This window comes from Vanessa atalanta, chromosome 5 (genome assembly GCF_905147765.1).
Source record: "Vanessa atalanta chromosome 5, ilVanAtal1.2, whole genome shotgun sequence".
Taxonomy (NCBI): domain Eukaryota; kingdom Metazoa; phylum Arthropoda; class Insecta; order Lepidoptera; family Nymphalidae; genus Vanessa; species Vanessa atalanta.
In genome coordinates, this window is record NC_061875.1 from 11614659 (window position 1) to 11634590 (window position 19932).

Below are 19932 nucleotides of genomic sequence, written 5' to 3' on the forward strand. Positions count from 1 at the left end.
CTCTCTCGTCAACGTAATAAATATATTTTTAAGAGTGTGCCGTATTTTTTAAGTAATATAAAGTATTTCTATTCCAGAATTTATAAATATTAATATTTCGTTTTCTTTTATTAACAGATCAGCGCAGGCCGCACGGATAACAGCGGCCAGCCTCCGCCACATGAAGAAACAACAACAGAACTGAAGAACAAAATAAACCAAAAGCCACAAAAGCCTCAAAACCAAAGCCTCCAGTCATATCTTTCGTTTCAAAAATAATATAAGCACTATTTTTTAAACCTTTTAACGATTAACTTTACGCAAATAGTATACGCTAACTCCCAAACAGTACAAATTAATTTAAGTCTGAAGTGATCGGTATTTACAATAAAAAGCCTTCAAGAAAAGTAAAAAGATATTCTATCAACGACCAGTATTTTAACGTTCCAAAATAAAATAGATCGTTAAACGAGTGCACAAAATATTTTATTAATAGTTAAAAATTAAAGAAATCAAAACAATTCCTTGAGCATTTTCTAAAAAATCAGCCAAAGATTTTATAAGCCGTAGATATAAGACTCAAATAAGCTAACTGCCTGTTGTTAAGGATTTTTTATATAATTTATTTCATAGTGAGAAAACGAAGATATTGTGATTAGTGTAGTGTCAACCGGTGTGCCGTATAATCGTAACGTAAGTGCTATTTAGTATAAAGAGGACATAACGAATCCACTTCAAAGAGTACAAATTATCAAGTTCCAGTTCAGTTCCGAGTGTTCAGTACAACGTATATAGACTTAGTAGAGCTTATTTTTTCTAACGATAGGAGTGTATAAGTGTGACGCGATGAGGTTGCGTCGAGTTAACACGTCATGAGCGAAACGCTCAGGAGCGAGGCGGGCGCGGATAGCGCGCACTTACCGCCCTTCTCAACCTTTGGCGACATGGCGGAGAACGAGCAAAGGATCCTCACCGCTGACACCCGGCTACTCGACCCGGGTTGGGAATATTACGAGAGGACTGGCGACACAGTCTCCGTGATCTCAAGCCAGCCACAATACCGCCCCTGGGAATCTATGCCTATCAGCGTGAACGCCAAGGACGCAATCCTACGGGCCGGTTTTGCGTCTCCTCTCGAATACCAATCGGTCACCCTTCAGCCAATAGCTAATAAGCTACCGTCCTTCCAAAGCCAATTTCAAACATTTCCAGAAACAACAGTGATACCAGAAACGGGGCTCCCAAGTGTGACACCAGTGCCAGTCACAACAAGCCCGACCCCAAGCGCGAGCCCTAGTCATTTAACCCAGCTCACGCAACTCACCACTCCGTCGTCACCTGCTCATTTAACTACATTAGCACAGGTGACTCCCCTATCCACAACTTTGACGACACTGTCACCAGTAAATGCCACAACATTCCATACTCTAACAGCAGTAAATGCACGGAGCTATCCCATCGTTCCAGCACCACTGCAAGCACGTGAATTGGGACCCGCCGGTCAAGCTTATATTGACGATCGGCATATACAATTATATCAACCAAATATTGCGACAATAAATGCGTTTCCCACACAAAATGGCATTCTACATCAAAATGGAACGCTTCTTCACCAAAATGGAAGTTTAATTCAAAATATCCAAAGTCCTACAGTTGTACATGTCCTGAAAAATGAACCGTTCGACGTTAAAGCGCTTCAAGATAAGTACACACCTAATGGCTTACATCACAGTAACTTTCAAAATCCAATGTTATTAGACAATGGGTACGATAAGAAAACAAATGGCTTTGTAAGCGGCTCATCGCCAACACGATCAGATTTTCGAAAGAAAGAGCGACGGAAAATGAGAGCAAACAGCTCAGAGTCTGATGGATCAAACATGGAGGTAGGCTCAGAAAGTAGTGGACAAGTCGCTGCAGTGTCTTCTACCGCCGGCTTTAAGTCTCCCATGCACGGAGCCCCACCTATGAACACTGGACCAATGGAACTCGACGACATATCCAGTGAAAAGCAGGTGAGTGTCATAGTATTTTTAAATAATTGTGTATTATTATTATTTTATACATATTATTATATTATACATATTATTATATCATACATTTAGACATAAACGTTTTAGTTATACAAGATTAAAGCATTTATACCATACCAAAATTAGCTATATTCGTAATAATAGGGCAAATTTAAACACACGCCATAAAATCAGACAAGACAGCAAATCTCTCTTTTCGCGAATTGTAGAATTGCGTAAACAAGACGCCTGGGAATTGCGAAAAGCGAATATTCGACGAAAGATATGAGAATTCTCCGAATTTCATCCGACTACACGGCGGCATTGAAGAAACATATTCGAGAGACTTTGAAAAAGAGAAACTTTTCCAGTAATTCCACCTTTTATTATTCGAGGAACACTTTTTATTCTCAGTCCCGAGTTTCGGAATGGCCGAACTCTCTGTCTTCGCGGCTATAAATTTAATAGTTAGCCGATTCGCTTGCTCCTCCAATAAATTAACTTCCTCTCTCGTTTAAAACACAAATTAAAGCCTAGCGATTTACGCGTGTCCTGCTTGGAAAATTTTATGTATTTTATGTTTTTATTGTATTTTATTGTAGAGATATATATACCTACCTACACTTATAATAAAAATAGTAATTCTTTAATAATATTACGTCTTTAGAATATATTATACCTATATACTAACTAATATTACTACTAATGCGCGCAAAAACAATTTATCTTTTTTGCAACGATAACGTGCTGGCGAAATGTAGGTATTATATAAGTTAGAATACTAAGACTCGCTAATTACCATCCGTTTAGTTATTGCAGTAGTAAACAAATCATAATAAAAAATAAACTAACCATCTAAGTTCAAGAAAAGGTCTAGACTAAGGCGACATTCCACCACAAATGTCAGCATTTCCTACTCTAATAGCGAACACCTTTGATCGCACGCAGCTGCTGCTCGCATCTATACTAGATTACGATGTATAACACATCTTATTGGACCTTCTAATTTAGTTTTTTTTTAACTTTTTTCTATTAACATAAATCTACAATTCGTTTCGATACGACGACGAAATTTCGTATTTTTACAAGTATTGGTTCTCAATTTTTTTATTAAATTGTTTGAAGTTAAACTAGTAATACATTATTTAATTAGCGTACGTATTCGACATAGTTTTTTTTTTTAATAAAACAAGTTACTATTTTTATACTTTTCTATTCATGGAATGCGTTCCCTAGATGTCTTAAAACCAATTATTTCTTGTAAATAAAGTCAAATTATTTAATAATCGTATTCAAAAACTGTACATTCCGATATTTACAAAACACTCGGAATAAACTTAATTCTTAATATCTGTAGTGTTCTTTATAAATGTAAAGGTATTAATTGTATTCGTAAATTGTACCAAATTATACTAAATTTAACACCAATTTACATAATATCTCAAATTAAATTCAAACATTATTACATGTTCTTGGTATTAAGATTTTTATCAAATAACTCATTTGTGTCACGCAAATATTGATCATAATAATAATTAACAGTATGATGAATGTGAGACCGTTAGCTTTTGAGTATTAGTAAAATATCGCATCAGGCGTTATTTTACTTATTATTGAGATGTATATTCAACTGGTTAAATAACAAAATCGAATATATTAAATAATGTTCTAAACGTTTTTCTAAGTAAAATAAAGTTAATTCTCCCATCGTCTTATAATTAAAACATACCGCGTTATTAATTAAAGAAATCTATAAGTGTGTTTTAAAATATTTCCATAATATAATAACTTCACAAAGTTCAAAATCAAAAATGGATTAATTCATTTCAAAACATCTGTATACACAGTTTCCAAGGCTGGAGTCTTGTGTTACTGGGTGCTCCGAAAACTATAACACATATAAGGACTAGTATTATGATGCAGTATTTGATATAGGTATGCTAGTTAGAATTTCACCTTCGTAATCTTATTAATTAAAATAAAATTTTTGTTTAATTTAAACCTTTGAACCCTTATACAAACTTAGCGTTCAATAAAATAATAGAAAATCAATCCATAAACAGACCCGACAGACAGTTGGAGAATCAGGTGGATAAACTAAATCAGAGAAAAAATATATATCAATAAAAATAACCAGTGTTTCATAACTTCTAAGTCCAAAATATTATTAAATACTGCATTTATATGTATGTATGTACATATATAACGATTGTAATTTGAAAACATCAATTAACAAAAATATTTAATACTAAGAACAAATATAAACGTAATTGAATAATATATTACAAACGAATATAAGAAATATAAGATCCACTAATGAAGTAAGGTCCCCAATAAATCTATATATTACGGATATATTATCATATTATATCGATTGTCTGATAAATAGACAACACATATGACTAATAACCCTCTTTTCTGCCAAATATTGCGAAAGAGATAGTCTTTATACATCAGTAATAAAAACTATATTCCAGTAGCAAATATTGTGGTGTAATTCATTAGACAAGTGAGTCAGGCCGGGAAAATCCAAAGTAAAGTTTCCTAGAAACAAACGAAACGGGGAAAGCTAAGGACGACGTAATAAGTTTAATTTATTTATTACCAGTGCAAACGTATAACCAATATTCTATTTATAATAAATAAAGAGTAAATTAAGGGATTTAATTAATAATATTTTTTTCTTGAAAATACATTAATTTTATATTTTAAAGAGTTTAATTCTTACATTATCCGTTGAGCTGATACATTAAAGTAATATTTTTATACGTTAATTTTCTCATATACGGTCAAAATGATAATAAATTATGGTTTTATTGAGTTCAGAAATGCACATGGTAGCCTGCTAGGTGTTAACCATATTTAATTACACAGTCTATGTTTGATAAAAGGACATCTGTCGAACCGGAAAGCCATTAGAAAAATGTCAAGTATGAATAGTTTGCATTTTAAAGATTCCAGTGTATTCTTAAGGTAAAATAAAAAAACTAATATTGCAAGTACCAATATAAATCTGATATTCATTTTAAAACAATATTTTAATCAAACTAAAACATATTCTGCGGTTCTGCGCTACTAACACTGGGAATTAATGTGATAAGCTCAGATACCGTAGGAAAAAAATATACATATACAGGGAACTTTGAATATTTAATTATTATTATTGTTAGTTAATGTATAACAAAACGTCAGCTGTTTGTCGGTAACAATCGAAAGATACCGATCTCGATAGTGTTACACGAATAAAATGGCAGAGTTCGCATCACAGCTGGTATATTTATGGTTATAAGTTAATTCCGTCTTGTAACAGTGTAACTACATACATGATAATCGTTAAAATAAGTTACTTATATTATTTGTTTTACCGTTGCTCAAGACACTAGTAGAATTCCATGTATTTTATTGGATTGTCACAATACTTTATTTCGCTCAAGTACCTTTGCTTTAGAATAATAACAAAAATAAAATACGTAAAATAAATAAATCATTTACTTAATTGTCGATTGTTATATTTTAGAATATATTTAAACGTTTAAGAAATTGACACGTTTTTTATGTCACATACACTTAACTTAATATATTTTTCGGAATATTATATTATTATTTCAAAACAATACAGACAATATAATTGAATGTAAATATTTACAAAGATCGATATCAAAGTCGTTACGATTGAACGCAGGCGCATGACCCAGACCGTCAGACGAATCATTAAAGAGTTCAGTGTGCGCCGAAATTGTTGTCTGAACTATAATTGCAATGTTTTTGTTAATTTAGGGGCAAACACGCAATAATTATTTGGAGTAACTGTTTTGTCTGATTTTATGCGTTGAAAATAATATAAAATATAGGCTTTTATGCTCCGTTTCTTTGTTACCATATTAGTATTTTAGGATATAGTCTCAACTCTTAATAATTATTAGCTCAAAAAATAACATATCTATTCAGTTAGCTGAAAGAGTAATATTTTCAAGACCTGTTTCATGAAACATACCCGTATTTAGGTTGTAATTTCAGATATTATTATTTAGTTACAACTTGGGAGTGGTGTTCTCAGAATTTCGTTATATTTGAAATTATCAAAAATAATATTTTTAATACGAATTTATCTCCACATAGACATACAAATTGACTCAATTCTAGTACTTTCCGTCACAGACTAAGAAGAAGAGGAAGCGTTGCGGCGAGTGTATCGGCTGTCAACGTAAGGACAACTGTGGCGACTGCGCACCATGTCGTAACGACAAGTCGCATCAGATATGTAAGCAGAGGAGGTGTGAGAAGTTGACGGAGAAGAAGGTAGGCATTATTCATTAAGTTCATAATATTCAACAAATACACGAGGCAAACGTGAAATACTTCTTTACTGCATCAGAAACGTTTAATTTGTTATAGACATTTGCTTAGTAAATTAAATAAATATTTCATTGTTCCGTAATCAATTACTCAACTACAATATAAAATTTAATAAATAAAGAATTCACTGACGTACTTTAATTCATTTATTATAATTGTTATAAGACATCGAAACTTGATTATTTTAAATGCCAAATATATAGGTATTGACAACAAAATCAATGACTAAAAAAAATATTAGAATCGATTTGTGAATGACGCAAATACTTTGTATGACTTATTTACGAGGCGCCATTTGCATTAATTTATTCGTCTGCATAGATTATCGCCATCTTGTTTTGAATAGTCGGTTTCGCGGGCTTTGTAAAATGGCGGAAGCAATGTGTCTCAGTTTAAACCCTGAATATAACTTAGTTTGTGAGCGATGTTCTTTAAATATTAATTTTAACAATATAATTTATCATTAATTTCACTGAAACTTGATTACTTAATGATTTAAATTTCTTTTATGTTTCCTTTCTGTGTGTCGTATTTTTATACCGTAGGTGATTGTTGAGGAGAATATTTTGTAAATCGAAATTCAAAACAAAGACCAACGATTACCATAAAACTGTAATAAAAACAACTGCAAAGTTAATAACCCATGAAAAATCGTAGGCAATCTCATTTCGCATTATTATTTTCTGAAATTGATACAGTGATAATAACAGAGTAAATTTTATGCTAGACATTTATTTTTCTTTTTTAAATATAGAATTTCATGTATCATAAAACAAATAAATGAAAGAATACATCTTCTCATAGAACTTTAAATAAGGATAAAGCAATTGATTCGAATGACATTTTATTAAAAAAATAATAACATGTTATATGAAATCAAATATAATTGCCGCCGTATGTTACATTTTTAAATTATCGTAGATTTTATTATAACGTCTTACAAGAAGAAATTGATTTCTGAATAAACTCTGATATTGTATCATTTTACTGACGAAAGTGGTTCGTAAATAAGATTGATGATATTATATTACGTCACAATTTTTATTATGACGTTCACGTAGAATGTAGTAGACACTATAGCCATGTTGATTTTTCTTAAGATCATAAAATACTTAAATGCTTTAAAATACAATTAAGTAGTTAACCAAATCGTATGATTTATATTATAATTATTATATGTGTTACTATTCCATATATTTGCCTTTAAGTACGTACAGCCAAACGTATAATAAATGAACTTAAACTTTCACGTCATTAGAATTATAAACTTATACAGATACAATTAATTTAAATTAAAGAAGTTTTTTTTTGTTTTATCCTATGACGGTCATAAACCGATAGCACGGCAAGCCTTCGACCAGTGATCAGGCACAATCTTTATGTGCTCTCCGGAGCACGGGGATTAAACACGGGCCAAATCATATCTCCGCACCGCCTCTGAAAATTCATTTTTAGACAACCCAATTGGTGTTTGACGCCCTGTTCCAAACTAAGTCGCAGTCATTTAAGAATAATAAGTAATTCATTATGTTTAATAAAAGTACTATATAAATAAAAACTCTAATAGAAACGAAAATATTTTTAGTAATTTTCTTAATTTTAATAATGTAGTTTTGAACAGCACACAAGTACTTATTATTCAGATATCTCGTTGTACTTATTTCATGTAAAAACTAAAGCCTTAGAAGGAAACCACGCCAACCGCCATTGATTAATATGAAGATAGATTCGATTTTATGAAATCAATAAGATTTCTTTATACCTCTTCCGAACAAGAAACTATTTTAATAAAAAAATCTCAAAACGAATATAATAATTATTATGGACCAAATTCCGGGGATGAAGTTTCGGTGAAAACTTGAGAGAAGAAACCTACTTGACTTAATTTACGATTATAAGTTAAGGGCTGCAAAGTAAGTTAAACTTAGCAAATTAGTTTTATAACAACCGCCGTAAAGCTTAGCCAGGGAGGAAAGGGAGACATTCCCTTGTTCTCTATTGAATCACCTTTATTTAAAGCCTACTTTTAAAGTCATTATGGTAGAGTACTTGACGTTTTTACTAGTGTTCTCATTAGACTGGAGGAATAGTATAAAATAGATCTAATATTTTTTTGTATTAAATTTCTTTGAAATTCAGCCTGAAATCGGAAGTATTTTGTTGGATTTACTTGAACTTAAGGAATAGCGGAGTAACTCAATTGTGACACCCGATGGAGGTTGAGTTTTAGTTTTTAAAATTAACAAATCCAATGTATTCATTAATTTATGGAATAGCGCTAAATATTGAGCTGATATTTTTAGTCTTATAAGTACTATAACTATTATTATTTGAACTCAACGCTTTTATGTTCATCTGCTGTGGTACATAAATTATATGAAGTAAATTATTAATATCTAAGACCATGTTAATCCATCGGCGGCTACTAAATCAAACTTATCAAAATATGGTAGCGTAACATTTAAGAAACGTTGAAATAAATCTTATTTATACAACTCGTGACGTCCGTTACCGTTTTTTTAAGCAAACTCAGTAAAACCTTATGGTATTATTTATATTATGGTTCATATGTCGCCCACATTATCTGTGCGCACGAGCCGCGCGCAATGTGCGCGACAGCTGCGCGCGCGCTCCAATCAAAATCGTCTGCAAATGGAAACACCTCTAGGATCTTTATCATAGGCCGATCCTACCCATTGTCGGCCAAAGGTGCTTTTTGTTGGTGTTTTTGTATAAGGCAGCTGGTTACATTTGATTGTATTCGATTTAAATATAAAATTACCTTTTTATCAATAAGATTGTGATCAAAAATCTTAAGCGTAATAGTCTTAAAACTTAAACGCATTACGTAAACATTAAATGATATCGACCTCTTTGTAATAAAAACGTTTTCATTTTATTATATATAACTTCAGTAGGTATAAGTGCGATTCAGACGTAATTTAATAATTGTTTTTCTTCGGTTTATGATTTTAACTATATTTCAGATTTAATTTCCTACTAACCTTTGATTATAATTACTCTTTAATCTGTGAATATAGTTGAGTTCTGAGAAAATCGGAACAGACTAACGACGATTCATAATATAGTTCTTCTTATATAACGGAAATCAATAATAAAAATAGTAAAGTACACTAAAATGTAGCAATGATAATATCTTATTTACTCTTTTCCCCACGATACTTCACAAACAATACAGCAATAAACATTACTGAGAAACTTTGTTATAAATCCATTACTTTTATCGCGGATTTTAATAGCTTTTTTTTTGTTTTTGCGGATTATTCATACATTTACTTTAATCGACGATTTTTTTTTTATGTTTCAACCGAATTAATGGGACAGAATATCGTCGCGACATCTTGAAATTAAAACAAATTTATTACTTACTAAATGTATTTTTTCATGGTATATTTGAATTGCTTTACGTTAATAAGATAATGTCTAGTTATTTGTTATTTATGGCCATAATATTGCTAGAACAATAGTAATATACTCATGTTTTACGACTCTTTCGGCTGGTATAATCAAAAACTACTAAACATAACCATAATTTATACTGTTAATATTGTTTTATTGTAATAATATCATAGTGAACGTAGGCGTTATTATTTCTTTACAATATCGTGTTGAATATTTTAAAGTATAACAATTTCCCAGTAATGAACTTTTTTAGCCTTATCCATAATATCTAACAACCTACGCACGTTTTCAGACGTGTAGTTTGAACTTCTTTAATTATTTCTTTCAACAATAATTGCAAATATGCATGCAATTTGCTTCATTTACGTATGAAATAACAATCAGACGTGTTTTAAAATTTATTACTTTTATAATTATAAAAAGCCATAAATAATAACTTCCACAGCATTTCACGAGATAACACATCCATCTTTTTCTGGAGAAAGATTAATAAATATTTACATATTCATATCAAATGAACTAATGAAAACATTTACAAATATAATGTGATTTTTTTCGATTTGTGAGATAATCACAAACAAACAATAAATTTATCTTTAATATTTAAAATATTAGAATAGATAAATTATATTATTATATAATGACATCATCTGCTTGACAAACGTTAAATTATGTTGTCGACTTCGTTATAATTTATCGGCCATTTCACGAAAATTATCCAAACTTAAAATAATAACTCAATAAATAATATGAAGACTTTTTCATTACTAAATAATAATAATAAAATATTTTAGCAATATATGAATCCATATTTAGTAATAAACAAACACAAAAAATACTATTACATATATTTCCCTATAAAATATTAATTTAAAAAAGCTTTCTATACTCATAAGTCAGCGCTCGCAATTAAACCACGACGTTTTTCCCTCCAATTCGTATATCGGTAGCACAGATAACAAAGTAATCTTCTAAAAAAAATGCAATGTCGTCGAATCACATAAAAATCGATTATTAAACAGGGGTCTTGCCACGTGGGTGGACCCACGATATAACGGTTGTAGGTTACTTCGTTTTTTTTGGCACGCGCCAAGGGCCGGTGATTCATGGGCCGGCAGATGGTAGGGTTTTTATGCTATCAGCTGATGTAACGGGCAGATCGACGCGTTAATGATGCATCTTGCTTCGTGCATTGACGGATGGACTTGTAATCGATGTTACGTAATGTTATTTTTTTTTTAATTATTACTTATATATTTTTAGGCTACGACAAATTATTCGATTTAATGTTAAGATATAGACGTAATTTAAAAAGTACCTATTTGATTTTATCATATTTTTAATTAAATAAATTTTTAATTAAAAAACTTTCTTATACCTTAATATTTAATAACTATGGTATCGAACTTTAAAAACAAACCTTAAAAATATGTAGTACGTTTTTTTTTATATGAACTGAATGTGTTTAATATGAATAATCTCACTTTCCTTGTATTTAAATCAAAGCAAGATGGCGACTTCATAAACTTGAACTAAATAGAAAGTACCATTGTCATTTTGTCATACAAACATAAAAGAAAATAATAGCCAAAGAAAAGTTGTACTCTTTCAAGCTGTTATGAAAGAGAGTTGTTACCGATGGGGATCCAAAATGGACTGTTCTTTTTAAACCGGTTCCCCATATCAATAAATATTAAATACACAACATATTGTGAAGAATTCTAATAATCTACGTAATTTTGAAAGAATAAAATTCTTCATCATTCTTAAAATTGCAAAAGGCTCACAAAACTCTGGTACGAAGCAACAAATCAATACTTTTTCCTAGCGAAGACTACCCCAATGCACGCAACTAATTCATATAGCCTAGACATAAATAACTCTATCTATACGACCTCTTTTCTACAACCAAACAGGTACGCACACAGGCAAATATCTCGACCAATAGCGCTCCAGTTTCATAATATAGTTGCACTGAATGTACAAGTGTGCGTAAGTGCGTGAGGGGTGCGTTGATGCACCCCTACTACGCATACAACACTATACAAATGCCGCGTTTTTATTTATCATATTACAATTTTAAATCTTGTTTTATAATACAATTTTATTAATATTACCAAGTACTGACCAAATATATTATTATATAGGTTATTGGTAGTAGAAGTTGTATTAGTTAGTTGAATTTATAACTGAATTTTTAAATGATATGAGTAGAAAATGTTGTTTTATCTTAAGCTAGCATTAAATCTACTGGTATCGATATAATTTTTTTAAATAATTTATTATTTTTAGTGCTACGTATGGATGAACACGACCTCTTGCCATTAAGTAAAGCGCTGAGAGTAAGCGGTGCGTTCAGACGCAATGCGGTGGTAAAATCGCGCGTGGCCACGCATACGCAGTTCCGCGCCCCGGGCTCTAACTATTCTAATGCCTGCCTCAAGTGCTTTTAACACATATTTAAAAAATATATATTTTCCCTTTTAAAGCAGGCGTGCTTGATTACGACGTTTGAACGTTGACGATATATGTTATGTTGACGATAAAGTTGAAAGTAATCCCCCTTGCTATTTCTTATAGTAATATAGTAAATGCGCATAATATATTAAAATATTTAAACCTAGGCCTTCGATTAAAAGGATAAATAATTCACATTTCTCAAATTTTATTCCTAGATAAAGTGAAAAGAAAAAGTATTCTATTTTACATATGAAAGCGTTAAATATAATTTAATAAGCCCATTCTAAACATCCCTTGGATCATGTCTGTAATTTCAATTCAACTATGTTCCCCTTTAAACGTATCTAAGACGTGACTCTCCAAAATTTCGGATAAAAACTTATCACCATAGAAATCAGTAACCCACTTTGATACATTTAATTCGATAGAAATTGTCGCTGTTTATATAATTATTGGCATCGAAATTAATGGTATTTCCAATATAACGAGAACATTCAATATAGAACGTGTTCATTGCTGTCGTTAACATTATTATAGCCTTTCTACGTCACCGTATTTCATGATTTTACATTAATTTATATAAACGAATGAATAATTATAATTAAAAAATCCTAAATTTCATTAAACAAATCGATACAATAATGAACTAATTTATCTAGTGTAACAAATTGCCAAACTCTATCATTAAACTCATGAAAACGTGGCCACATTCGTAGCAGTCTATTCTAGAAAAATTACCAGAAAAAATATTTTGTTGTTTTAAATATATTTTTTTACTTATTTGGAGTTCACCTCTCAATTATTGTTATACGACATTTGACATTATGAATTCGAATTTAGACAATTATTCGGTTTAAATAATTGTCGGTCAACCTAAATCAATCAATATGTTGGTCAGAACAAAAACACAGACGCCTGTTATTTGTACAGTGTTTAATGATAAAGTGAAATCGCCTAAAAGCAATTATTAATGGCGATCTAGGCATAGCTCTACGCAAACTCTAGTTCATCCAGTTCATTAGATTTCCCCACTGACACGCGTCGGGGGCATGCAGCGTGAACGCCTCACCCTACGATATCTAATTCTGTCCTTAGAATACCTACAATCTGTGGTGATAGCTTCTGTGGATTCTGATATTTATTTTAATATTAATATGTTTAAATATTTATAAAATGTATATTTTTAATTATATGTTCCCAATATATACCCAAAAACTTAAATAAATGGATCCTTAATTTAGCCCTAGAAATTATTCAATAAAACAATGGAATTAATAAAAAATAACATAAGTAATTTATCTATCACCGTAAAAATCAATCAAAAGATTTAAATAGGTCTCCTTACATTGGTAAATGAAATCTATACAAAAAATCATAGTAGCAATAATACAATAATAAATAAATCATAAACAAATACATATACATATAATATCGTACATAAATCAATCAACATGTTAAGGATTTTTATATGAAATTATTTATATACCTACGAGAATAAAAAAACTGGGAACTAATATTATTGAAAGGCGAGTTCTGCTGCTCGACAAGCGGTACGGTAAGACATAAACACATTTCCCTTCAGGAAGTTAGTTGAGTATTTCTTTTCAGTGCTTATATACAGTTATGTACTAGTCGCCCCGCCCCATAGGGCGCTTGGAACGCCTAACCCACATCTGCTGACCTACGCCTCGATTTGTGTCATATGCGTTGATACAATACTGGATCAGCCTTGTTTATGAATGGCTAAAGATAATAACAGTATTTGAAATTTAACGTACAATAAATCGATTTATTTATTAAGTGTCCTATCAAATCTATGAATAATGAACAGTCGACGTCATTAATATTTCACTTCATTGATAAGTAATAAATAAGCGGTAAAGTTATTTTTAGAAATAATAAAATATTTAATTACTTTTTTCTTTTAAAAGATTAGATACATAAAACATACATTATTTATATTCAGTTCAATAGATATGTTTTATAAAACGGATGCATTAATATTTATAGGGATTAATCTGTTTAATATACTTACTAGTTGAACTCAGCTTCGCCCGTTGGGAATTTAGTTTCTGACGAAAATGCTTGAAGAACTTGTTTACAACCGTCTATCCCAACATTACCCCAGGGTGAAAAAGTAGCCTATGTCCGTTTTTAGATTCAAGCTTGCTTCGTACCAAACATCAAAATAGATTTAGTGGTTTTTCCGTGACCTACAGACACATGAACAGACAGACAGTTACTTTGACATTTATAATGAATAAGCTATTGCTAGTTTTTATTTACTTTATTCATAATAGACAATTTAACAAAAGTGGTGCTATATGATTATAAGGGCTGCCATATCCAGTGCGTCCGTGTTTTATTGCGTACGAGTATATTGATAAGGCAGTAAGAAGTAGTTTAAACGATATTGCCTTAGGCGATCCAGGTAATGAGAGCAAAGGGGTTAAAGATAGTTTATTTACTATGTATAACTAAGCAATGCTTATATGCTGCCTGGAAGGCGTAGAGGGGGAACGCATAACCTAGTGAACGCACTGCCTACTTTACAAGAGCACATAGCAGAGGGGCGAACGGGGAAAAGCAGAATTACATACAATTCTTACGTGAACAGCCTTTCATGTTTCAGCTCGTACACGCATTTCAAAGAATATACTATTTCCTCTTAAATAAAAAGTCCCTACCGATGCTTGTTTACAAACACGCGTTTAATTAAAAATGTATATGAACAAATATACAATTAATCGAATTTAGTATTTTATATTTCTTCTATTAGAGGTCATTAACATTTATAAATTAAATGTAGAAACAAACTAAATCACTAATATTGGTTTTGTGGATAGAAAAATATTTTCTTTTGCTACATGATGTCCTTTGAATGAAAGTGTTCAAACACATCTCTAGTAGCTATAATTTTTTCCCGTTTATTTACGTACGCTAGTGACTCATTGCTGTACTCATCGAACAATCAAAGCTAGGCTAACGACCTCCCGGCTTCAAGCCTTCCTACCCTTTCAGCATTCACCATTGACACTTGAACTCTCTATCTTCATAGCGATCCCTCTCGTTTATCCAATCTTCTAAGTCAAGGAAGGGCGCGGAGGGCCAGATAAGGCTGGTTAGGGTCTGCCAACTTGGTTATTGTGAGGCAACTGATAGGTGATTGCAGTTTTTATGCAGCGATGTAGGGTAAGGGAGAGGAGTACGCAATTGAGGTAAATAAAATACTCTAATGAAACCTGACGATGAAGTGCTAATTATTAAACGAGAGGCAATAATTTCGTATAATCGGATTAAATCTCGAGCATTTAAATTTTTTATTTCATAAAACGCACTTAATTTTACTGCAGTATATTTTCACCTGTTTTTAAAGATAGCTGTTATTTTGTCTGAAACATATTATAGATATTCCCACAATTTTTAAGGGACTAAACTACGGTCTACTATGTAAAAAGAAAATATTCCGATAATTCTGTAAAGTTTTTAGGCGGAATTCGTTGCTAACTTGGAATCTAGAGTCAATTTGAATATGGAGACCATTACAACTAAAGTATTAAACGGTCATTATGAAGACAAAAAGTTGGATAATCCATTTGTATAATCCGGTGTTACTTTACTAATACTTTATTATATATTTATACATTTTCGGCGTCGTAAAGCCAGAATCACAGAACCGGAGCATACTTCGCACCGATTAATGACAATTGAGAAGTGATAATCGTAATAACCTAACTACGTACCGTAACTGGATCCCGGCGGGAACAGTAAAGTATAATTTATGATTGAGCTCCGGTTCCGAGCGCTGCTTGCTTCCGCCGCGCCTCGCTCAAACATTGTAACGCTATACGGAGACACCTTTATTTGATTTATACCATAGTTTTTACTTTTTTTCATTCATAAAAAGTCATGGGAATAAGCGGCGACAACTTCCAAATATAAGTTATTCTAATATTAGGATTCCGTTGTATTTTCCTAAAACGATGAACCCAAGATATGTTCTATATTTTTTTACTCTAATTGTAAAATTAACAAGCTAATTCTCACTTTTTTTATAATTTAAATTATCTGTTATTGCAAATAATCCCCTCAAAATTAGTCATGCGGGACTACAGACAATAAATTACTATGTTATAATATTAGACACAGTACAATATTACATTCGTTTTTCTCATCGGAACTTAAATAGCTAATTAAAAGCGGCATACAATAGTAACTTTAGACACGCATATCATTTGTATGGCACCATATGTTGCACTTATTACAAAGTTATGACAACTATGTCATCAGGTAGTAATAAATTATAAAATTACTATGTAACAAGCGTTATTATCCTGTCCGGTTATTAAGGCCTACAACAGTTTTGGCGCAAGCAGCAAAAAAAATATTTCAGAATAATATCTCTAGTCAATTAATAAATAATATATTTAAAAATAATTATACCTAATTATGTCCCATTATAGTAACAGGTAATTTGTATTTTTATTAAAAAGCTCTCAATTCGTTGTATAAGCTATAAATAGCCGAGAAATAATGTTGTGCTGTATTATGTCTAACTATATTTTGATGAGTAAAAGACATATAATATTTTTCCGTTGCGCATGCTGGAAGCATTTTTTAGAAAAAAAAAAAAAACATTTTTTTCCCTAAAATCCTTTGGTATCCGTTAAAAAATTAAAATGCGACGTTGGAAAAAAATATGAATGGAATGACATAATATACATATATGGAATGATGTAGACTATCGTAATACTACGTTATAGAATTTTCTAAGTAACGTATATACAAATATTGTTAGTCTTAAATTAAATTTTAGTACTAATAAACCCAAAATGTATAATAAAATCAGTACCTTTCAGGAGTGAATATTTTTCTAGGTTAATTATATAATGATAAAATAATTATTCTATAAAAGTAAATGACATTAATGTAAAGTATACATTTTTGGCGGTAAAATATTAAAAAATGAACATTCATATTTCATGGTACTTTCAACGAACGTTATAAAAAAATCTTTATTCAATTCTAACAAACGGGCTTGCATTTATTAATTTTTGACATAATGCCGCCATTTTGAATTGGAGCAGCTGTTGCATCGAGTTCGATGACCCGTTTTTTATGGTATATCCAGGTAGACACTTCTATGGTCGACCATAGAATTTTCAAACCTTATGTTGTTTTACATCAGTTTGACATTACAAAAATAAAAAAAATGATAATATTTTTTATAAGAATTAAAGACTTATTTAAAGGCGTTGTGATAAAAAGATTTATTTCATTTTACATACATAATATTTACCCACTCACAGTACATAGATCAGTGTAAAGTTTATGCTTAAAAAATATGTCAAGGAAATTAAAGACTTAATAAATTTAATTGTACTTTTTCAAATCAACGAATCGTTTATTTAAATCTTTTGAATACGTAAAATAAGAGGTACGGAAGTTTAGTTTTTCAATTTATGAAGCTCAACATTTTTCATTTCATCAAAGCAAAATTAATTTTAATTATCTATTAGTAATATTAATATAAGGTTAACATAATTAAATAAATTTTACGTTAAAGTCACTTTGAAAATAATATACTTCAACCTAATCGGGAAATTTAGTTATATATTTAGTAGAACAATATTAAGAAATCAAAACAAATATACGAATTGCTAGATTAAATAAAAAATAAGTTAATAGAACCATCGATTCGGAAAGCTAATAATATTGCGAAGAGTCGACAATATACTTAGTAGTTACTCTTCTTCTGGCATGAAATAAATGATTTTTCATACTCTGAATAAATAACATTAATGAAAATATAGTGTATACTCACGAAAGTTATATTCCTTTATCAGAAACATCCTAAAGGCAGTCTCAAGCTCCGAGATTATAAATAAATCGTATAGCTCTTATTTAAAGAATGAAAACAGTTTCAATATATGAAGCATTACCCCAAATAATACTCAATAAAACATTCAAATTCATAGTATTATGAAAACGACCAAAATAAATCGAGCAATATCAATACCCTGATTTTTATGTAACTTTTGTAACCGCGTATACTGCCGAGCTGTCTTCCTGTTAGGTACGATAAGTAAGGATTCCACTAAAACTTTGCGCATCCATAGATAATCAGTTCTTGAAAAGAAACGATTTCTAAATACTTTTATAATATCTAGTCTATTTAGTTGTTAAAATAAAAAATCTATGAAACATGTGGTAACAACATTTATTAATAACTTAGTGTCTAATGTCGTCCACATTACATAATTTATAATAGCATTTGCCGACTCCATCTTTATAAGTTTATAATCATGAATTTACATATCTGTTACCTAAGTTTAATTCCATGGGCGACAATTACTTTTGAGGTTTGCAGCAAATACTATTAATAATATCGATGAAGATAACGAATAACTATCCCAGAAATATAAATAAGGAATAAATTTAATGATTCTATAAAAAAGTATCACACATAAGTACATTCAAAACCAATAATTGCTTTACGTTTTATTTTATATTGGAGAACTTTTATTATCACTATCTTAAGCAAAGAACATCCCTGCCATATAATATCACTTGAAGCATATTTCCTTTTCTTTGCATTTAAGTATCCTCATTATTAAAGTTGCAGTAAAATAATTTGACAAATATAAATGTATACATAAGAAAACCTGTCTAAACAGTACAAAATGTTAGAATAAAATGAAGGCCATGAATTATTTAAGAAAATTTTTTTTTAAGTAATTTTAAAAATTATTGTTCATACGATAAATAACATTTTACACAGATAAGACAATCCTGTTAATTAACACAATCTATATCCACTGTCCATCCTTGTTACTGAAATCGCTAAGACAGGACTCACGTCACAAATAATTATATAAGTTTTAGGTTGTAAGCAAATATTCACTTGTTTATCCGTGAAATGTAGTCAAAGTGTAGATGCAGCTTTATATATTAGTTATTTAATTAATAAATGTTAAAATGATAGTGCTGTCATACATTCACACAGTGAGCACATTGCAGTCTTATCTATATCAATCGTGCTGAAATGACGTTAAATTAATAGAAGTAATATTTCGTAACGTAAAAGTATATATATTAATGCTTTCTCTATGTTAATACAGTTACCATCAAAGCAACGACACTAATGAATTTAATGATATATTCTCATATAAAGTAGAAAATAGAAACATGTTTTCTAAATGAAATAACCTTTAGAAAACTAAATTACGCAAAGATATAACAGCATACATTATATAAATATTACATCTTACAACATAATTAGTGCTTAAAAAAATTGATTGCTAACTAAGAAAATCGATCAGGTGACCTTTCTGGTTGTCAGTCATCATAACCTTTCGTCGTGCGCACGCGCAGCTGCCCGTAGGAAGTAGGCACCATATGTCCGCCATGTCAGCTGCCTCCGCCGATGGATTTATCGTATTGTTCCATTTATCCGCGATAACATGCTTATACCGCCTTAAAAAATGTTAAATCAGTTGCTACGAGCCTTTTACGTACAATGTGTACGCATAATTTATCAAAAAGAGTTTTTAGCATAAATATTTTAATAATTTTAGCATGATTAACGCATTAACTGGTATTCAATTAAAAATCGAATATTTAATATTAATTTCAACGGTTGAGTTAGTGTTATTGATAGCTCATAACTATAATGCCTTTAGAGCTTAAGCTAATATATAAA

The 19932-nt window shown here is 30.7% G+C and overlaps 1 protein-coding gene across 1 annotated transcript in view; it reads left to right on the top strand.

Annotated features, from left to right (window-relative positions):
• The first annotated feature begins 807 nt into the window (after positions 1–807).
• Positions 808–19932, top strand: part of LOC125064412 (DNA N6-methyl adenine demethylase-like) — a 34357-nt gene continuing 15232 nt past the window's right edge. Inside the window, exons 1-2 of the mRNA XM_047671403.1 lie at positions 808–1994; positions 6150–6290. Of these exons, the coding sequence (XP_047527359.1) occupies positions 852–1994; positions 6150–6290 (1284 nt within the window). The 5' untranslated portion in view covers positions 808–851. The remainder of the gene's footprint in view (positions 1995–6149; positions 6291–19932) is intronic.